Raw genomic sequence first — 23,744 nt, forward strand, 5'->3', positions numbered from 1 at the left:
AAATCAGTGTAGTGTTTTTAACTTTTAAAATAACTTAATTATCAAGGCATCAGGACAGGTTAGTTAAATCAAAGGATTTCATAACTATCTACATGAACAATATTTTATAAGCTAACCCCATAGATTTTGAATTACATGACTTTTTTTTTAAACAAAGTATTTTTATTAAGTTTTACCTTGGCATATTTAGTTAATGTCTAAAACCCACTCATTGTTTTCCTTTTCTATTCTAAAAAAAACAATGATCGATAAATTGAATTTAAAGAAAAATCCTTATTTTCTTCAAAAGTTATTGACCTGCATTTCTCCAAAAGGAGTGCCGTTCCTCCTGTTGGTGCACATTTCTGACTACAAGACCCAATGTGAGGCTGGCAAAAATATTCACATGCATTTTCAAACTCTGTGGTTTTCTGTGAAACATTAGGAAACTTAGAAAACAACAAAATTTGAGGCTCAAATTTTAATCACAATTTCAGAATTGATTATCATCTGAAGATAACACACACACAAATGTTTAAATGATAGCAATGTTGTTTTCATTTCGGTTTTATGTCTAATATTATGAGGCACATGCAGAACATTCTACTTTAATACAAGTTTAGACGTTACAGTGGTGAACCATGACCATTAGAGCAGGGCCTTCAGCTTGGACAAAATATAGTCATGCTGATGATTACCGTATTTTCCGCCGTGCACGTCGCACCGCCCTATAAGTTGCATCAGTCCAAATACATCTAATAAAGTGGAAAAATGCATAAAAATGTCGCTTTGCCGTATACATCACATCTATTATGCGTCACCGCTCACAACCCGGAAATGTGGGCCGGTGTTGTGCCAAAAATCGATTGGCTGCCAAATGGCGGCCGCGGGAGCGTGCACGAGAGGACTTTAACAAGAGTAACACTTAAAAACAATTATTTGTTTGCTCATAATTATAGTAAATGTGTGTTTCAGTCTAACTTCTCCTTAATAAATGCACTTTGACAGTCAAATCAGCTGCATTTTCAAAAGCTAATACACAGAAGTAAGCATGTGCACGGTAGGACTCACTGTGCATTTCTTCGAAATTTAACAAGATCAGAGTCAGAGTCAGAGTCAGAGTCAGAGTTTCTTTATTGTCATTCGCACCTCATGTGGTACATGTGGTGGAGCGAAATTATGTACACAGGGTCCCAGTTACATCCAACAATAAAATGTATAAGAAAAACAGTAATAACATCTAAGATATGAACTAAGAAAAACATCAACTAAATATACACTAAGCACTCATAACATAAAACATTGAACATCAGCACAAACATGAACATGAGTCTGTGAGCAGATGTGCACGCATGAACACATCAACATTGAAACAGATCAGCAGCAACATGAAACAGATCAGCAGCAACATGATATGGTTTTTCACAGTGATTATTCTAGTTAGAGATGACCACCTAAAAACAATTATTTGTTTGCTCGACATTATAGCAAAGGTGTGTCTCAGTTGAACTTTTACTTCATAAATGCACTTCAATGGTCAAATTAGCTGCATTTTGCTGGGGCGGTGCGGCAAAATGAAGTCGATTTGAACTAATTTGATTAATTCGAATTTAAATGAACTAATAACTAAGTTGAACTAATTTGATATTTAAGATGTTTAACTATGGCTTGACTGCTACACCAAACTCTACACGTTCCCTAGTGGGACACAGATGTCAGTCTGTGCTGTTTGCTCACAGAAACAAGTGAGAACTCGGAGATGTTGGGAGCAGGGCAGAGACAGAGGTTGGCAGACAGATGAAAAGATGTGGAAGGAAAGAGGGAGAAACGGCTGCTGACACGCTGCGGTATGAGCATTCAGCTGGACGTCTTTTTATGTGTCGTCTAAATGATAAAGGCAGGTCCTAGTGAAGCCCAGCTGTCAGCTTCATTCTGAAGCACAGCTCGCCGTCGACACCAACACTTGACAACCACACTTAAAGGGAAAAAAGATGGCTGACTTTTCAAATGATATATTCATCCGTTAAAAGGAACTCTTCTGACAGCAAGTTTGACAAGTTGAAATAAAGTTTGGTTGAAAAACTTTGGCAGTGTTGTAGCTCTACGTGTTGGAACGGTGTTCCAGCTGTTTTCCTGACCTTTTAAAGACATCTTAATGAACAATTCTTTAATGCTACCTTCCATACATTAATTACTGATTTCAAAGGACACTAGTAAGGATGCACAATATTATCTGCATGGTATCCGTATCGACCGATATTGGCGATAAAGTTAAATATCGGACATCGGCCATTCCATCAAAATAACTCACCGATATAAAAGGTGCTGTTTATATGTGTGTGTGTGTGTGTGTATATATATATATATGTATATAAATAAAAGGTGCTGTTTTTGTATGACAACCCAGTGACAAGGATGCCTGCTGCGCTAACACATTATTTATAACGTCACGTGCGCTGTTTAAATTTGTGAAAATTTACAAATTTGCACAGTTCGAGTGTTGTTATTGTGTTAGAGTAAATGTCATGAATAAATTTGACATTAAACATAATCCAAGTTGAAGTGTTGCATCATTTTCAGCACCCTTTTTGGCATCTGCACTTGGTAGCAGGTCAAATTGACAAAGACCATGCAGAATAATGTAGTATTTTAATTCCACAGCAGAGAAAGATATGTAGTCTCTGTAAGTAGGTCTAGGGGGGAAAAATATTGGTATCGGTTATCTGCCAAATTAGTTTTAACATATCGCATATAGGCAAAAAATCGTGCATCCCTAAACACCAGTATATAAAAGCTTGCGTTTTCTCCTTCATTTATTGTCAGTAGTTGTACTATTATGGTCTTGCTTTACTAATAAAATCAGTAGTTTAGATGCAAATTGTACAACACCACAGGAACAGACAAGACAATAATATAAAAACATTACAAGCCATTTTAATCAGAGATGCACTAAAGAGAGAACACTTGAGCACAAGTTATAATTCATCACTGCCCAGAAAGCAGCAGGATAATTTAATCTGGACACGGTGCAATTATTCCAGTATTCACTTTGGGTTTCTTTCAAAAATAGATGTGATAAACACCAGTTTTGATTTTGAACATGACTGCTTGTTTTTCTTGTTAAATATTTCAATTGTTTAATATATTGTACTAAACATAGTATCACTCTTACAGTGTTGGAGCAATGATGTGTGAGGATATTACAGTAATGACCAAAACAAATGGTTTAAAGAAAAGTAGACTTAAAAAATAAAAACTTTCACTTGACTCATGTTCAGGGAGATTTTCTGGCTTGGCTATAAAAAAATAACTTTTATGAACTCGTTGAACTTTTTGCCTTAGTGTGATAAGAGTTCAGAGCAGTTTTTCAAAAGGCCTACTCAATTGTTTGTGTACTTTTGCTTAAATTATGTGCAGCACAGTTGTAAAATTACTTTTTAGACAAAAAAAACATATATTTTTTAACCCATTTTGGGGTTTTTTTTCCAGTAGTTTCTTGCTTTTTTAAAAATGTTCTAAACTTTATTTGACATCTACTGCCATTTTAAAAGATCTAGCCTTTATATTCCATAAAATACTGAAATTCTGAAAGTCTAGATTTAGAATGACAAAGAAAACAGAGATAGAAAGTTAAGATTGTTACACAGCTGCTGCTGCAACAAGAAGAAATCCTAACACACAAATCTTTTATTCTGCAATATGCCCTGACAAAACAAACAAGGATGATGAAAAAAGGCTCCTGGAGAGAAAGCCTGAGAACTGGTGCCAGTGTCGTTTTCTGGGGGTTAGGGATGGAGCGTCCTGTAAACACGGAGTAACCAATTAGGCGGGTTCATGGTAACTCGGGGACAGGCAGGAGAATCCAGACGACAGCATGAGGGGATCATTATAAGTGAAAATGGGAACAGTAGGAGGTAGGGATGTATGAAAACCTTCACCTAGGAGATAGTGACGGAGAAAATACTGGAGTCAGAACAAGAATCTGAGAGAAATGATGCTGGAAGGGAGCAAGAGGAGGGAGGACGAGACGAATTAAATGTAAATAATGGTGAGGCTATAAGCTGTATAAGCTATAGCTGCAAGTTTATAGTGTTGTGCTTGGTGAGGGTGGGTGCCTGAGGGGACTTTGTAAAGTTTTAACCCAACAACAATAGTTTCCAGCTTTCATTTCCAGCTATCACAAAGAAAAGAGCTCACCTTAAGCTGAACTGCTTTATCAGTTGCCTAGAATAAGCTCAAAAGAAAAGAAAAAAAACGGACATTAAAAAAAAAACACAGGAAAGCAGGAATAAAAAGAAAGCCAAGAATATGGGGTAAACTTAGGAGATGATGAAAATAGCATTAAGCCAAAACACCGCTCTTTGTGTGTTCAGCAATTTCAGGAACGAGCGAAGAGGCCAGGCGTTTAAACTTACATTGTGTTTTAAATGAACACCGAAGGTAAAACCTGATTAAACCACTATCAAAAGTGATGAAAGGCAGAACAAAGAAGATGAGAGGATGGCACTGAGGTAGTTTCTAAGGGGCTTCTAGAAATAACATGAAGGACAAAGAGAACGATATGAAAGAAGAAACAGCGATAACCAAGACGCTAATGAAAACACTGTGCTTTAGCTGGGGGTCAGAGAAAATACTCATTTGCTAATTAAAGATTCCCTTTTTGATAAAAGCAACGAAAAACAAAAAATTGACAGAAGGATCGAGGCCACGAGGGTTCGCGTGCATACGCTCATAAATGACTGGTATTACTGCACGAAACGCAGCGAGACCAGATCAGCGTTGGCAGGATTTGAACAATCAGAAAAGATGAGCCAAAAGTCAAACATGCATGTAATTGGCAAACGCACCCGCCCGTGCAAAACAATGCTCATTTCCATAAATTTAGAAGCTGCCTTCAAGCATGGTAATAATTTCTGTGAACACGTGCACTCTCACATGTCAACAGATGATTGTAGAGACAGAACAAAATGTAAAGAAACTAATTTAAAGGCAATCAGAGGAAGACATAAACTATTCTTTTAAAAGATGTGAATCTGAGTGGACTGATTCAATCAAGTCTGGTACTTTAGATCTGAAACTTTACTCAAGGCTATTTTTAGTTTGTGCGTAAAAGAGAAAAAAAAAAATGCTACCAACCTCCATTTATAAATAATCTCACATCTGATCCCAGCTGTGTGTTTGAGGAGACTCTTACAAAATGTATGAGACAGTATGTGTTCCCTGCTGGGGCATTTTTTTTAATTTTTTTTTGGGTAAAACTGAGCTTAAAAATAGCTGTTTTGTCTAAACATGGTTCAAATCATAAAAGTAACACAAAGAGGAGTCAGAGGAATTACACACAATTATTTATGGATGGGTGATTAGGATAAGACGTTGCATGTGGCAAGAAAAGCACATGAAGGATTGGTTTAAACATGTGGTGCAGCCTTCTTGAGGAGCAACAATAGTGTGAATGTTTATGAAGCATTCACACTATTGTGATCCATTTTTCTTCCGTACGTTTTTCAGCATCTTTCTTGTTCCACAATTTTTGTGCCATTTCAACAACTCATATAAAACGTTCACCTCGTTCACGAGAAGGGCGCTTATTTAAACTTTGTTCAGATAATTTTCACATTTTTCTGCTCATTTCTGCTTCTTTCAGCCTAATTAGACAAACGTTTTCTTTCTTCTGCCAATTTCAGCTTGTTCTACCTTTTCAGCTAGTTTTTAGCATTTTTAGCTAATTTCAGCAGTTTTCAGATAAAATCTAGTTTTTCATGGTAAATTCAGCTACTTTTTGCCTAATTAACTTTTTTGTTGTTGCTAATTTCAGCTTTTTATGCTATTTCAGCTATTATTTTGCTGTTTTGTGCTAAATTTACCCTTTTCAGCTAATTCCACATTTTTGGAGCTTATTTCAGCTCCTTCCACTTCCTTCTGGTACTTTAAGCTTCTTTGTACCTTTTCAGCCTTTTTTTGTGCCAATTCAGCTTTTTGTGCTTATTTCTGCTTATTTAAACCAAATTCAGCAAATATGCGTTCTTTATGCTTTCTTCTACTAACTTAGGCTTGTTCTTCCATATCAGCTAGATTTCAGCATGTGTTTAGCTAATTTCAGCAAGTTCTTAAGCAATAAGCATTCACACTGCATTTCTGCAGGAAATGCAATTTCTCTAGTTGCAAGTAAAAATGATTGTGCTGAATTAATGTCTGCATTTGGAAATCTGCTAATGTGTTATAACACTGTGCATGTGTTTTATCCTTGCAGCTCTGTCGTGCACACGCTTGTTTTTAACATTAAACCAGTGAAACAAAAGCTCAGAAGATAACCTGAATTCCCCTGGAGATCCAGAGTAAATCTTCTTTTATTGGAGACCTTTGGACTTCTCAAAGTATTAAAAGTGCAGACTTAATGAGTGAAAATAATGCCCGTGTTCTTTTTAATGCTCGAGTAAATCATATTAATGATTACAGTAAGAACAGCAGCAGGATCTTCTCCAGGGTTCCGGGCAGCCATTGTTATTGTACTTCTGAACTTCCTGCTTTGGCCAGTCAAAATATCTCCAGTGAACAGGAGCTTTTTCTCTAACATGTAGACAATCTGATCAAGTTTGAACTAAAAGTAAATTAAGAACATTTCCCTGTCTGATGGACATAAACCCTTTCTCAAAGGTCTTCAGATTTAATTTGTTTTTAACGATGTGTTCAAATTGATGTTAGAATCAAACAGTATATGCACGCTCACAACATTTTGCTCTTATAAATACTGTATGCAACAATAAATTATTTACCTAAACGTTGAAAACTTTATATTTTTTCAAAATTCTATTGTAAGATTTTGGACTTTATAATACTTTGGATTCTTTGGGTTAAATTCTCCAGCTCTCACTGGAGCGGTTGCAGCCGAGTGTGAAGCGGCTGGAATGAGAACAAGCACCTCCAAATCTGAGGCCATGGTCCTCAGTCGGCAAAGGGTGGATTGCTCTCTTCGGGTCGAGGGTGAGGTTCTGCCTCGAGTGGAGGAGTTCAAGTATCTCGGGGTTTTGTTCACGAGTGAGGGAAGAATGGAGCGTGAGATTGATAGATGGATTGGTGCAGCGTCTGCAGTATTGCAGACGCTGTGCCAGTCCGTTGTGGTGAAGCGGGCACTGAGCTGCAAGACAAAACTCTCTGTTTACCGGTTGGTCTATGTTCCTACCCTCACCTATGGTCGCGAGCTCTGAGTAGTGACTGAAAGAATGAGATCGCGGATACAGGCAGTTGAAATGAGTTTCCTCCGCAGGGTGGACGGACTCTACCTTAGAGATAGGGTGAGAAGTTCAGTCATCTGGGACAGACATGGAGTAGAACTGCTGCTCCTCCACATCGAAAGGAGCCAGTTGAGGTGGTTCGGGTATTTGGTAAGGATGCCCCCTGGGCACCTCCCTAGGGAGGTGCTTTGGGCATGTCCAACTGGGAGGAGACCCCGGGGAAGACCCAGGACAAGCTGGAGAAACTATGTCTCTCAGCTGGACTGGAAACGTCCTGGAATCCTCCCAGAAGAGCTGGAAGAGGTGGCTGTGGAAAGAGACGTCTGGGCCAACCTGCTCAAGCTGCTGCCCCCGTGACCTGACTTCAGAATAAGTGTAAGATAATGGATGGATGAATACTTTGGGTCACTTTTTGTTGTTGTAAAAATACAATACATACAGTTAATATATCAGCACTTATCTAACCTAACTGTATTCCAAACTTTTCAAAGAACTGTAGCTAATTATACTTCTAACAGCACCAATTCTATTTTAAAAGACAAGCATTAATTAGCTCTAATGTGAGGTTTTATGAAATCAATTTTTAATGTCAGTTCATGCTGTGCTAAATGACGCCTTAAATTCAATCGTTTCATGTTCAGAGCCTGGTTATTATTTCAAAATTTCCTACTCCTACTCTGCTCCGGTTTCCTGGAATACCTTGCAAAAAGACCGGAAGCTCTCAACCTTTAAATCTCTAAGTGGCTTAAGAATCTGTTGGACTCCTGGCAAGGACTAATGCAGACATGTTCCTGTTTTTAGTTTTCTACATTCACCTTATAATCTAACTGATTTTGTTACTTATTTTAATTTGTGGGAAAAAAAATAATCCGTATGCCTTTTTATAACTGTCTATTGTTGTCGCTGTTGTCCACTGTTGTCATCATTCTTTGTTGAAATCAGGTCTCTCTTGTAAATGAGTCCTCGAGGCTCAATGGGATTAACCTGTCTAAATAAAGGCTGAATGAAAAAAAACACTACTTTAACTAAAGCTGGGCTTTCTTGATTAGGAAAACTACTTAAGCAAATAAATACTGGGTAGAAAAATGAAAATATGTTGTATATGAACACGTCTGCTCAGTGTCTTTGAACGGATGAACCTGTTCATCATGCCTCTCTGAGGTTCCTTATAAATTGTAAGGTGTTGACACATCCCTGTGTTATACTCTAGGCCTGCGAGAAGGCTCATCATTGGTTTAAATTCCTATACAAGGCGATATGTGGACTTTTTCTCTTTTATTCCTGCACTGCAGTTGTACAGAGAGATGCTGGCTCTTACTTCATCTGCTTACAAGATTATCTATGCTTTTTGTTCCGTTTACCTACACTGAATTGAGGAAAAAGGCTTTTGTCCATTCTGCACCTTCTACATGGAATATACTGCAGACACTGGAAACTGAGTTGATTTCATCGAGGGCTTTTAAATCAAACTTGAAAGGACTTGAGGTCAACTTGAGAACTTGTACCTGTTGTTCTTAATTTGTTTCAATTGTTTGATTTTTAATGTTTCCCAATTTGATGTTTTCTTTTTGCTGCCATTTTTCTTGATCAGGTCGCCCTTGAAAAAGAGATTTTTAATCTAAATGGGACTTCCTTGGTGTCAAGTTAGGAGGAATAAGAGGTTGAGATCAAACCCACAAATAATATAAAATACTCAAGATTAGGGAGGTCCAATTATGCCTTGGAGGAGGCCTGGAAGGGCGATAAACCCTGGGATGAAGACATTGGTTAAATAAAAGTTGAATAAATAAAATACAAAATAATAAGCGGAACACCAGAGCCCTGTAAGCTGTGTTCCTACAAGGTTTCATGACTTATATGAATACCGGAAAGTCACAAAAACTCTATTTATGTCCAAACGGGTGTGTTTAATGTTTGCATCTTTATTTTTCTAGGGAGAATTATGCTCTTCTCTTCAAATGAAGACAACAGATAAACATAGGGTTGTACGATATTGGATTTTTAGCCGATATCCGATATATTAAAACTTATTTGGCCGATAACCGATACAGATATTTTTAGTATACTTTCCTTTGTCAGAACATAGCCCTCTTATTTAGGCTTATTTGCTACAAAAATTGTGCAACAGCTGTAAGAGCTGGTAACGTATTCAGTAACAGTCATATGCAAAGCACTTTGACGTATATTAAATGATAAGTATTAAATGTTATTTATTAGCATTAGTCACCTACGATGTTGTCTCACTTGTGGAGGCTTGTTCCAGGTTCCTAGCTGCAGTGTGGGATCCTCTGCGCTCTTGTGCATTAAGGACAGCCTTTTTAAGTTCAAAGTTTTTGTCTATCCATTGTGCTGCAAGACTAATCATGCTAATGGGGCTAACACGACGTCCAGATGTTTGTGGTAAAACTCACTCAAGTGTTATCAGCTGTTAGCTTCTCAATGACGTCAGAAATGACGGCTTGTAAAGCCCCCAGTATACTGCCACGTACATCCATATGCAGAGGTACGCACGTACGTACGCAGAGGTACGTGCGTACCTCCCAGCGTACCCTCCGTGCAAAGCTCAAATTTTTACGACCGCATACGCGTACGCGGTGTCGCACAATAAACTGCCTAGCGACGGACTGTTTTGTATACAACACCAATGTATTAAATTCTCCTTCTTCATCCCTGATCTGGCCTTTTCTTTTGTTTTTTTGCCAAGAGGCAGTGATCTCTTTCTCCTCCGTTGATGCCATGACTGAAATGGTGAGAAATGAAGGAATTTGTCACGAGCGAATTAAACTCAGGTCCAGCGTGGCTGCAGGAGGGTCTGGAGATTTCCTGGTGGGCTGGTCTGATGTGTGGGCTATAGAGCCAGCGCTCGTTGTTTTAAAAAAAAAATGTTTAGATCTTTTTATTAACAACATATAAACACAGAACACCGCTGCGGCTCAGGCTGCCAGCGCTCGCTTTTTTTTTCTTTTTTCCAACCTGTCAATCAATCCAGTAGGCGTGTCAGCAAATGACCAATCGGAGACCTCAATTTGTCCCGAAGGTAAACGCCCCTTGTCTGTGAAGCTGCTCTGCAGCTGCTCAGGGTGTACACTGGAGTATCATGTCTGAACCCTCTGCATACAGTACACGCGTACGTACGCGTGAACGGACATACGCGGCAGTATACTGGAGCCTTAACTCGGGTACGGTTACGTCAGAAAAAATATCTCCGACTGGGGACGATGTAGCGAGGCTCAACATACTGTAGTACAAAAATCTTCAGAATCCGACATCCTCACTAACGAAAAAAACCTTCCACACTGCCGACATTTTGAATTTTCCTCTCCGCCGTGACATCAGGTAGGCGCGCGTAATGTCATAATGTTGTGCTGCCACTGCAGGCATCCTTGTCACTGGGTTGTCATATAAAAACAGCGTCTTTTATATCGGTGAGTTATTTGATGGAATGGCCGATATTGAACTTTATCGCCAATATCGGCCAATGCCGATAACATGCCGATAATATTGTGCATCCATAGATAAAAACTTGTGTTAAAGTGAGCCATCTAAAATTATATTCTGTGTTCTTGGGTCTCTGCTGTTGGATCTTTTAGCCTTCAAACCCTCATCTTCTTCAGCTAATTAGTGCTCTGCAGATGTCGGTGTGATTATATATTTTTAAGAGCAGGCAATGATAATGGCTTCTCTTGAAAAAGGCACACTGCGCTGCACAGAGCGGCACAAGGAGGAGCGGTGGTAAAGTGTCTGAGCCACGTTAGTAAAGTTTTAAGAGGAATATAAATCCACCCGTTTCTGTTGTTGCCTGCACATCAAAATGTCCCGTTATTCTTCTGCCCCCAGAATGATTCACAGAACAACAATGACAGTAAACAGCTTTTCTTTAGATGTACATATTTCTCCTACATGATCCGCACGGTGCATCGGTAAAGGATGCAATCTACAACACAATGAAGCCGAAGGTTTAATTTTATTTTTACTGAAGAATCCCAAATGTCTTTCAGGCGCTGCACTGGAAATACAACTTTTTAAAAGAATTCCTTTGAAGAAACCCCAAAACTCAATTCTCTTTCTTTTTAGAAGCAGCATCTCTGGAAACTCTCAGCTCTCCAGGTGCACACATTTCAGCTCAACTGTGTATTCTTCGACTTTATGATAAATACAATTATTTAGAGGACAAAAACAAAAAAACAAAAACTGCACCAAAAAAGGAGCTTTTTGGTGCATCTGACACATGTCCAAATCTATCAAATAAACCTTTGATTCATGAAATCTTGGCAATCTACAAAAACTCAATTCAACAAATGATTCCACAATAAAGACGGTGATCTTTAATTCATGGTGTGAAGATAATGTGTCTGTGAGCTTAGAGGGCATTTAAAGCTAATTTCTTGATTAAGATCTTCAGTTTAAAAACACGTCCTTCAACCTAAATGTTCTGCAGTAGCTTAGTATTTGACCCCTTTCTCCACTCTGTCATGTTTTCATCTCACATCCTGACAGCTGCAACTGTCAATCACCCAATTCCAAAAAACCTTTATCCTTCCTAAATATTTTTTAAGTAAATAACCAAACTACAACCAACCACTCGTTTATCATAAATGACCTTTGATAGTTTTTTTTTTTCTTTTGTTTTATTAATTTAAGTAGTAAGTAAGAAAGTAATTTTTGGAATCCATCAAAAAAGTGAAACTACTTCAAGACACTAAACACCAACAAATTTAAATGTTTTCATTTAGTTTTATACTCGGTTGACTTTGTGCATGTGTTTATAACATTTACTCAGAAAAATGTTACAGGGTATCTGCAGGTTTCAGCAAGTCAAATTTAAGACTTTTTAAGACCTTTTTAATACCCTCTTGAATGAAATTTAAGACCATAAAAACTCTATAAATATAGGTAATGGTTGGAGAAATCCTGCAATAAAATAAGTTCAGGTTTAGTTTTTGTCTGTTTATTGAACATAAAGTGATATTCAGTGCTCTCTGGTTCAATAGTTGTATGAACAAGTGCAGTTATTTAGTTGGAAACATCCAACAGAAACAGACATTTACTGAATACATTCATGGCATGAGGCTCAATTGTGTCTTAATTTCCAGTTTTGCCTTCAAACACAAAGACGTTGTCCAGCCAACTGTCCATACATTTGCACCAACACATGATTTAGTCGCAGATTAGCTAGCTAGCAAGCATACATATCAGCCGCTAGTAGAAAGTAGCCTCAGTCGCCTCGAGTCACAGTTGGTTTGAGCCATAGACTATAAAAGAAAACGCAAGTTCAGAAAGCACGGAAGAAGTCTACGTGCGACTCATTGTAAAACTTTTGTCTGACAGAAAAGTCCCGCAGGATGAATACATTTCATTTTTTTTAATCCTTCTCCTCATTTTTAAAGATGACAAAAAGCCATTGTGATGACAGAGAGCATTAATCCCTCCTGACCCGACACATTTTAAGATCTTTGAGTAACACATTTAAAATCAACGGACGCATTTTTTAAAATAATTTAAATCATTAAATTTTAAGACAATGAAATTAAGACAAATTTAAGACAGGCCTTGATTTTAGATTTAAGATGTTTTAGGATGTGTGGACACCCTGTGTTAGGTTTAGTTCAGGTAGTCTGATTTCATCTAAGGGTTGAAGAATTGGAAAATGTTAAAAAGTTGCAATAGAGAAAAAAAAAAAAAACAATACCAGTATATACTTTGATGGGGAAATATTGGTGAAATATAGAAAATCTCTAAAAGTATTGCATCAGATCACTCAAGACATGGAATATGTAAAACATGTCACATCTCAAGTTGATCTAACTTGACACGACAAACATTTATTTCTCTTTGTTCAGAAAATTGTCCAAGTCTCGTGGAATTTCCAAAGTGCACAAAACTATGAAAAACACTGCACCCAGAGCATCAAAACCATTTAAATACAAGATATTTTGCTTATATTAAATCTGTTTTAGTTCAAACACTGTGTCAAAGGTGTATACAGTTGTAAAACACAACCATTTTGACCATTTCACAAGAGAAAATAACAACCACTACTGGCATAAACCATAAAAAGTAAATTGACCTGACAGAAACATCCCATAGTGCTTTAATATTACACTTATCTGGAGGGCAGTTTTCAGCGTTAGTTCTCTTTAATCCAAGTAAAACGTGTGTAGTGGCTTCAATATTGTTGAAACATTGTGCATCAGCTCTGATTTGATTTAGAGAGCAGCTCCAACAGACAGCTCTACAAAGAGTCTGATTAAATACCAAAGAGCAGTGATAAAATCTGTGGAAAATGACCAGAAATGACTCACATGCTTCCTGTGGCTGAGCTGCTGTCAGTGGGCAGAGATCCGTTGGAGCGCTCCATCTGAGCCAACCTGAGAAATAAAGAACGGGTTAAAGCCCGACACTTGAAGGCCTCATTAAGATGCACAACACAATGAGGACATCAACATGAAGGTAGGGCGCCAATTAAAATTAAAACGTGGAATTAAATCTGCAGGCCCGTCAAATGACAACCAACCACAGCAGTTAGAAGAAATAAAAAGATTAATCTAAGTTGGTGCAGTCTAGGTTCAATATATCCTCTCACAAACACCTGAGAGTGTGTGGACAAGTATGTACCGTGGAGATGTGTTAACTATGTAGCTGAGCTGTTTCCCTGAGCGTGTCCACTAAATCCTGCAGTACAGAAAGAGCAGGACTGTCCAACACATTAAGAAATGTATAATTAATTATGAAATTGAGCTCTGACCGAATGTGACTGGAGGGAGAAGTTAAAATTCTCAAAACTCTGCGGTACGTGTGAGCTGCGGTGTAATGTCATTTAACTTGTTATTCCCTCGGCTCGCGTGTGTCTTTGTTAATGACACACTGAAGACGGAGACACTAAGCGAAGGTTAATGGTGCGCGACCAATTAGAAATTACGGGCCAGATAAAACGGCGCTGCATCACATGAACCGTTATGATTAAAGCTCTGCGCACAGTCAGATTTCGACACGGATACTTCTCGTTCGCTTTTAAGATTAAAAGATTTGATTGGACGTTTATCCACGGGGAAAGAAAGGACTGATGAAAAGTTTCTCATTTGCCTAAATATATATCTCGGACATTACAGGGCGTTAATGTTGGTGCAGCAGAACAGTGTTGTTTGTGGCGTTCTGCAGCTCGCACGCTGCGAACACAGATGTGGCGGCGGATATGGCGAGCTCTTTTGAAGCGGGCAGCTGAAAGCGGTTATCAGACCGATCTGCTGCGACTGTGATCACAGCCGAAAACCCGGAACGTCATCAGCCGAAGGGGCGACTGGCTTCAGAGGACTCTGACAGTCATCTGACGTTTAGTGTATGCAAACAGGAAATAATGAGCTGATCTTCCAAAGGACTGTTTATGGCTGCTGGTGGTCTAAAAAGTTGCTAATGGCACGTCATTTGTGCAGTGTAACCATGTTTATTTATAATATGTGGATAAATGTTACTGAAAATATTAGATACGCATTTATTCACACTTTAGGCTGCTTCTTATAAATATTTAAAATTTAATTTGCAGCAGATTTATGGATTGAGGGATGCCCAATCGGCCAAACTGATTTTCTAAAACTCAAACTAGGAATTAAAAAGAAATGACCCAAACAGGTTAGAAATCAACAAGATGAGCTAAAGATGTATAGACCGGCTCATCGTTTAAGATTTACTGATGAGAAATCTCTACAGTTTATAGAGAGGGACACAAAAAAAGCACAAGTTAACGCTGAAGGAGATGAGGTGCTCGTTGTCACCTCTGTGAGTTAAGAACGGCAAGCGGAGGCTCGAAGAACAAAAACTCACCAAAACCGGAACTTCAGTCTAGATCTATTAGAAATAATTACAAGAACGCAAACTTTCCAAACCATCAATACAAGTTTTGAATCACCTAGTTGAATTTTTCAACCATTTTATTTTTTATTTAATCTACACTTCAATTTATTAACATTTGAATATTTGATCTATCTTTTGTAATATCCGGTCCAGAACATAAAATATATATATATATATATATATATATATATAATGATGTATTTAAATTACAAACAAAGTTGGAATGCAACCAGAGTTTTTTAAATGCTGCATGATTTTTTTTTAATTGGCTGCAATTGAGAGAAAAGCAGTTTTTCCTCCAATGATGATGAGAATTTTGTTTTACTGTTATGTGCAACATTAAGAGTTGTTTGTGCAAATGTATGCAAAGATTTGACTACTTGTTACCAACATTTCTCTAAATGAACAAAAGTTGATCTATTTCTAAAAAAACATTAAAGTGGTTAGAAGCTACTTTTTTGTATTTTAAGTAAAGTTACTCATGAAGCTTAATAAAATATATATCACTAACCTGTAGCTTAAATTTTTTTTTATTTGAATGTCAATACACAGGTAATCTACTTTATCATTAGGAACCTAAAAAAGTTCAGTCAGGTCCTCTGGATGGATTCTTCTAATTGAAACGTTAAATTTTTTATCCAAAATACTTGGTCAGTCTGAAGAGCTGCAATAAACTCAGTTTTATAAGCAGCACCTTCTCATAGTGGATCTTTTGCTGGCGACAGCCAAAATTAGTTGTTCACATGTAAAAGGAGGACCATCAGCCTAACGACCGATCGTTAGTGCCCTGATGGCTGCTTGCTATTCACAGAGGGCTGAGTGACACTAGCAATAACTGCATAAGAGGACAGTTGGACACGGAGGTCTCCACCCCGTTTAATGATGGACGGTTTCTCTTTACAAAGATGGCTTCCTTCACTCCTCTCAAATTACTGAGATGTGAGATTATCAGATTATTGAGCATGCATCAGGATATCATTAGGAACCTTTATTGAGTAAAGTAGGCTACACTAACAACTGTTTTGAGTTTTTAATGATTGACTTTAAGCCTTTTGGAGTTTGGTTTCTTGTTTTCAGACTTTTCACAAACAGGATAGTCGTGACATCGTGTGTGTTCATGCATCAGAGCTGATGAGATGGCGGCAGGAGACTGCAGTGCGTACCTGCTGGCATACTGCTCTATCCTGGAGTGGGTGTCATCATGAGAGGTCTGAGGTGTCTGGGACAGCCTGGAAATGAATGGGGTAATGGAGATGAATGAGATTTGGTGCCATTAAAAAACACAGACGCTCATGCAATCGTTCAGACACCACCCTACAGCCCCTCGGAGCTTCACCGAGAAACAAATAAGCTGATCCTAAAGAGAGAAATATGGGGGTGAGATAAGCTACAAAGCAGCTGGATGGTTTTGGACGGGCCGACTGGGACTAGTTAATAAGAAGGTGATCGCAAGTTCAACCAGTGGATCAGGCAGACATGCAACATGCATTGCGGTTGTGATCTAGTTGGTAAGGGGGGTGGGGGGTGAGATGAGTGAGGTGTCGACTGAACACATTCCCCTCTGGAGACGAGGTGTAGTTGCTGTTGGTACTGATACTCACTCGTACTCCTCCGGACACATGCTGATGAGGGTGACGGGACTGGAAGAGAATTGGAAGGAGGGAGGGGAAGTAAAAGTACCATAAAAATTCATTTTAGGATCAAAAATCACTTAGTGGGTCTGAGACAGAAAGCACAACAGATGAGAGGAAGAGGAGAAGGGAAAAAAATCTGTTCAGTCGCTGAGCAGCTGCACTCGACAAATGAGGAAGATTGTAATCTGATCACTGAGATGAAGGTACCGTTTATATAAATCACAGGGCTGCGACATTATCGAAACTCTGCTTCAGAAAAGAGGATAAATTATGCGAAACGGTCAAAAACAAGGAAATTACTAAACAAAAATACTTTAAATGTACTATGCAAAAGTCTCCAGTTATCTCTCATTTCTTTAAATTTTGCACCAAGCAGACAGACATTATGGTCATCTTTAAAAGTGGTTTTGATAAAAGTTTCTTCGAATTTCTTTAAAAAAATTGGCTACCTTTCCTCTTAATTTCTCATTACGATCACTAAAACATTAAATATTTTTAAATATTTTTATGCCAGTTAAAGTTGACTAATGAATCATTTAGGCATAAATAGGCTCCAAAATTGAAAGCACAAGCTTATGTGAAGTATAAAATAACCCAGTTAAAAATTAATTTAAATGAGCAGCCTCTTATAAACACAATTTATTTAAATTTCTTTAGTAGAATCTACAGGAAAATCCAAAAATACGAGTTTGACGCATAAATTACGATGTCGACACCAAGAGAGTGATATCCAAGATACAAAATACACAGATTGGTGTAGTTTGTGGTGTATTTGTTAAATGTTTTCAGCTAATAGACGTTTAAGAATCACCTTGTTATTGCTAAAATACCATATGTGTAACTGGTATCTTTGTGCATTTGTCTCATAATTTTATAAAGTGCCTAAAGACCCAATTTATCATTAGTTTTTTATTTTACAAAGTTGTGTTATGCATTTCAATGCTAGACTCAATAAGAAACTGATTTTCTTCAGTTATGAGCAATATTGTACATGTGAGAATTTTAATGTGTGAAAATGAGGTTTTAAGGTTAGCTCATGAATTTTAACAAGTGTAAAGTCTCTAGTTTTCAATATGTGATAATTGCTGCTATTTTCATACACGGAGATGATCTTTTAGTCAAACAAAAAACGTGCTGATTCAGTGGTCAGTAACATGGACAGGCGAGTGTTTCTTTCTAAAACCTTGTTAAAGCTGTGAAATTCTGACAAATACAAAACATGGTGGTTTCGTTTACTGCAGATTAGCAGCCATTTGAGTGTATGCAAGAAGTTTTCAGGGTGTGGACGAAAAATCCGATGAACCAGGAGGAAAAAGGTGAATTTTAAAAAAAAACTTTTTTGCTCTAATGCAGAGTCGGTGTGCAAACTATAAAATCTTAGTAGGACCAAGTTGCTTTTGCTCAGACTTGTCTGAAATATATTCTGTGACAGTTTCCACCTCGACATGGAAGAAGCAGCTTGCATAGCAGATGTTATAGACGTTGCTGTATGATGAGTGACAAACAGAACTCCTGTATGTTCACACATAGTGAGCTAAATATCTACTCGGCGTGACTTATAAACAAAGTTCATAAGGAAAAAGGTAAAAATAAAAATTAGCCTTGTTCATAGAATTCAAATTCAAAAATACTTTATTAATCTCTAAGGGAAATTAAATGTTGTTGTAACTTGTTATCCTTGTTTCATTAAGAGATGTTATAGATGCGATGGCTGTAGACAGGAAGGATCTCTTGTAAATGTCCGTCCCACAGTGGACCCGAAGAAACTGGCTGCAGACGGCTCAGTGGTTAGCACTGTTGCCTTACAGCAAGAAGGTCCTGGGTTCAATCCCCGGTTGTATCTGGGGTTTTTCTGTGTGGAGTTTGCATGTTCTTCTCGTGCTTGTGTGGGTTTTCTCCAAGTGCTCCGGTTTCCTCCCATAGATCAAAAACATGCATGTTAGGCTGCCTTCAGGCCCAAGCCTCCCTTGCAAAAGAGATCAGTGATCTCAATGGGATTGGCCTGGTTAAATAAAGGTTGATAAATAAATAATAAATAGATGCCCTCCAATCCATCCACCCAGACTCGGGTGGCATCTCGGCTCCTCTGAATGCCGGGCTGAAGTCCTCCCAGAGCGATGGCCACTTCTCCCAGCAACCTGCCGAGATCCTTGTCATTGCGGACAGCTGGCTGGGATGATTCCGGTCTTTCTGCTTCTGTCACAAACCACATTTCCTGCTATTACCAGGATCTCATTGGTCAGGCACCCGAGCATAGCCGGCAGAGAAACGGGAATGCATCCACGGCGCCTCCTTTTCAACTTATTTGAGATTTGGGGCTGTAGCTGAGATCTTATTTGAGCTTTTGAGATGCTAATCAGCGGCTCCCAGCTGCAAAAAAACCCCCTCCACTTTGTTGCCATGGTTACGCATTATAAATGTCCAAAACTAAAATAAAGTTGCAGTAAAAATCCTTCCAGCTGCACAGCATCCAATACCAGAGGAAACAATCATCCCCCAAAAAATTAACGTCCATAATGGAAGTAAAGTTTCCAAAAGGAAAATCTCAGAATGAATGAATGTAACAGAGCTACTCCAACGTGGCCACCTCGAGCGGCACACTTCTAGAATAAACTAATCCCAATTCAGAATAAGGTAGAATGATATCCTGATGCATGCTCAAGGTAGAATGATGCATTCAAACACGGCGCCAAAAGAAAAAATGGCAATATTTACAAAATATTTGTAACCTGTTCAGAGGGGCACGAAGGTGCTTGTTTAAACGACACTATAACACTGAGATGTTGGTTTGCTCCTTCTTGTTGTACTTTGGACAATGTGGAACTGCTGACTGAGGAAAAACTGAACAAACTGCCTAAAGAGCCCATGTCTCTCGTCATCACTCTGTGGATTTGTCAAAATACGCAGCGTGTGCGTTACCCTGTTCTCATGGTTTTCCTTCCTCTGTGACTGCCTTGAAAAGTTTCTGAAAATCAATTCGGTCCATCGTGCTGCGGTAGTCACTTTGTTACAGTTAGCAGTTTTTTTCCTGCTCTCGCTGGTCCCTGGTTTGTTTCTTCTTCCAGTTACCTATAAAAAAAACAACAGCAAACGCTGCCAATTTAAGAGAAACGACTGGGAACGAAAAAAGAAATATCCGAGACCGAATGATCTCATACACATCATTGTCCGTCATGTATGCGTCTGAATGGAGACGTTTTAAGAATTTGTGTTTAAAAAAATAAATAAATAAAAGTATTCTTCAAATGATTGCAAATCAGTTTTAAACCTTAAATTTAGATAATCATTTCCTGAAAAATGACTGTTATTAATTTGTTTTGGTCGATTTTTTTAAAATAAGGTTACGATCCTGTGCGATCTGTTGGCACTCAGAGCACGTGCTGTGAAGGACTCTCAGCTACTACCACTTCAAGTTTCAGCTGTAAAATTAACTGAGATAGAGGGATTGCCAGTCAAGTTTACTCAATCAGTTAGACGGCCGTGCAGTGGTTACGTTCTGTAAGTGTCAGATATTTTGCTAACAAATGCACGCACATGCACTCAGACAAAAATCCATTTTAACTGATGATAATAAAAATGTAACAAAACAACCCCATAAGTTTTATGTAGTTATTAACAAAAATCTTCTTTCTCTTAGACCAGAGAAAATAGATAATAAATTAAAGAACAAATTTTAATAGATTACTTTAGTAACATCTATAAACAGATTAATTAAAATATCTTTATGCTGTGAAGACGTTATTTTGAACAGTTGAAAATTATATTTTGATTCGTCACGTTGTTCAATATCAATCTGTGAAAACAGTCTGATTATCCAGATCTAAAGTCCACTCAATGTATTAGTAACATTTCAATGTAAAAATGCTAAAAAGTTTAGTTGAAATGCACAGATTTGAGCTGCACTCTGGCTCCAGTTGCTTCGCAGGACACACGCAATGCCAAGTTTATCTTGCCTTCCAAGACGGGAACATTTTAGGTCTGGATTTTTATTTCTGAACAAACAAAAACAAAAAATATACCAACAACAAGATTTCACCGGCAGCTGTCACAGCCATGATCAGGCTCATTAACGTCTGTGCAAAGCCTAATGGAGCGCGAACACCTATCCTCCATCTGTTCATGAAGGCCGAGAAGCAAAAACCAGAATTGAGTGGAGAAATATTAGAGTGGTTCTTTCAAATGATCAAATGTGGCTGTGACAAAAAAAACCAAACCATCCTGTGTGGTGTGACATGAAGCAAAAACAGAAGTGGGAGGCGGGAGTAGGTGGTGTTTTGCTCTCTGTCAAGAAGAAATACAAGAGTGGGTGGAATATATAAAAAAGAAGAAAAGAAATGACGTTAGAAGAATGGAGAGGAGGCCTTACATTAACTTGTTAGAGATGGCAATTATTCAGAAAAGGAATCTAGTTTTCTTTTCTGATGCGACAAATATAAAGACTTCAGGTTCTAAGAAAAGTCTGACTTTGAATTAGAAAGGTTTGGAGTAAAATAATGAAAAGCATAAACTCTATTTGTTCAACAGGTAAACACAGCAAGAGAAAGAAAAGACCAATTTTGTTTTTTGTTGTTGTTATGATTCGTTTTGAACTGACCCCACCCGGGAGGGATGCTGAATGTTTCCCCACTCGATTGGACCGTTTTCGCCCTGAGGGGGTGTTGCCGCCACATGCATATGGCATCCATACATGCAAGGGAGTTATAGATAATGTGAAAAACACCAATGAACAGAGGGGAACTGTCAGGTGATATTTATTAACAATTTCTGGATGTTTATCACTGCTAACCAAATTAACGTTGAACTATGTGTGCGAGTTCAGAGAGGAGCCTGCAGGCACCTGATGACTCCAAGGACGGTCTGTGAGCCGAGGAGCCAAGGGCGTCACGACCTTTAGTGCTGATAAGCGTGTATAAAAACACTTCCTGTACAATGCCCGTTGCAGATCGTCATGACCGGGGCTCCAGTAAAACTTCTGTGTAAGCCTGTGGTGAACTCTGCCCTTGAAGTAAACTGGGTTGAAAAAAATCTTGTCATCGTGCGTGTCTCTTTATAATGCAAAGATATTTTTATTGAACAAACAGCATGTCTATATGCCTTTGGTGAATTTAAGGACATCACACTATTAAAAAAAAAAAAAGAGTACTAACATCATGTTTGAGTAGAATAATTAAAACAGTAACTTAAAAGTATTATTTGATTAATAAACACGAGTGAGGAAAATCAATTTCAGTCAAGTGCTCTCGTTATTTTCATTGAAAAAACTGTTGAAGAGTCCAAGACGGGACAAAAATGTGAATAAAATAACAATGAGAATTGCCTAACGCTAATGTATTCGATCAATGTAAAAAAAAAAACCTTCTTCAGAGTGTCCAGAAGCCTTTAGAGACACACAAATAGCTCACAGTTAGAGGAGAGACCTGATCCAGCACAAGAGGCAGGAAATGACAGTTAACTAGCAGTAAATTTCACAGAGTCTTCCTTCCCCTCAGCTATATTTTGACAAGATCTCTCACACCAATTCTTCTAGCCTTTGGAGACATTTATCAGGAAGGCAGCTCTGCAGGAGCCATTTTTCAGAGTGGAGTGGAGGTGAGAATGGAGAGAGGTGGAAGGTGAGGAGGAGGATGGATGAGGAAGGTAAAATGTAAGTGGCAGTGAAGTACAGCTGAGCAGTGTCGGTGTGAGCAACTTCAAGCTGGATGACAGCGTTGGGAAATGAACAGGTGTTTAAACCGATACAAAACTACAAAGTATTTTAAAGAAACCAGGAAAGAGTGAGGAGGGGTAAACATGTGATGGCATATTCAACACAAACTAATGAAAGAGGGAAAAAGCGTCAAAAAAGTGTTTCATTACGTAGCGGAAATGCAAAACTGAAATAACATTTTGGAGTTTTACAGCATACATCATAATAGACAACCTTTTCTAGAAATCTGCAGCTTAGATATAATCTTTTAAAAAATGGGGAGCTTTGTTGGGGCTTCGATAACTAGCAGCTAAAATGACTGAAGTTAGAGTCAATGTGGGCGCTGCTACCAATATTTTTGTTTAACTTTGAGTTGAGTCATTTGCTTACTGAACTGTAAAAACTAGTACAACCAGTATTATAGCAGCTTCAAGATCAGTTCACAGCTATTCTTATATTTGCAAATAATAGAGCTGATATTTCTTTCCACATGTGTTGTTACATCTGCATGTTGATTTTAACTACTGTTTTGATCATCACTACAACACAGGCTTTTACTTTTTTTTTTTTATTTAAGCACACATTTGTTATTTAAAATAAATGTAAAACGGTTGGACAAAAAAACAATTTTTGTCTTGGAAAAAGTGAAACTGAGTCAATGTACAGCGATCAATGAACAGGAGCGTCTTAATCTGTAACACGACTGAAACGGATGGTTCGGATGTTTTGTTGAAGCGGGGTTTGTAAATGTGTTACGAACAATTATTATCTTACATGTTGTAGATGTTCTTTGAACAACCTCAGTGTGAAGAAACAGAGTTAAACTTTGACAGGACTAATGAGCTACACAGTTAGTCTGACAGAAATATGAGACTGCTGCCCACGTGCCTCCGGCTGCACCAGAAGCTTGACCATTAAATTACATGTAAACATAGAAATACTGCCACCACTAATGACGTTAAACTTAAAACTAGACAGAAGCTAAAATCAGCAAAACTGTAGTTTAAAGCTAAAATGAACAAATAGTAGCTAAAACCAAAAATTCAAACGAAGCTAAAAGAAGCTAAAATTAGCTGAATCTTATCAAAATGCTAAATTTATCTGAACCACAGCTAAAAACTAAAATGAGCTAAACGGTTGCTTATAATGGATTTCAGCTAAATGTAGCTAAAACTGGAATTATCAAAACCGCATCTTGAAACTAAACAGCAAAATCATTCCTAAAAGCTAAAATTAATAAGACAGCAGCTATAAATAAAAATAGCATATACAGTAGTCTCTTGTTTATCGCAGGGGATCCGTACTCTGAAGCCCCGCAATAAGTGAAAAACCGCAAAGTAGGAATAGTAGTACAAGTAAAAGTAG

At 38.1% G+C, this 23,744-nt stretch overlaps 1 protein-coding gene across 1 annotated transcript in view; it reads right to left on the reverse strand.

The window, feature by feature from the left end:
• The window catches only part of utrn (utrophin), a gene marked incomplete in the record, with an annotated part of 237,395 nt that overhangs the window by 11,961 nt on the left and 201,690 nt on the right, over positions 1-23,744 (reverse strand). Inside the window, 3 exon segments of the mRNA XM_037685869.1 lie at positions 13,514-13,579; positions 16,223-16,288; positions 16,661-16,699. Of these exon segments, the coding sequence (XP_037541797.1) occupies positions 13,514-13,579; positions 16,223-16,288; positions 16,661-16,699 (171 nt within the window).

This window comes from Nematolebias whitei, chromosome 12, assembly GCF_014905685.2.
Source record: "Nematolebias whitei isolate Nwh7 chromosome 12, NemWhi1, whole genome shotgun sequence".
Classification (NCBI taxonomy): domain Eukaryota; kingdom Metazoa; phylum Chordata; class Actinopteri; order Cyprinodontiformes; family Rivulidae; genus Nematolebias; species Nematolebias whitei.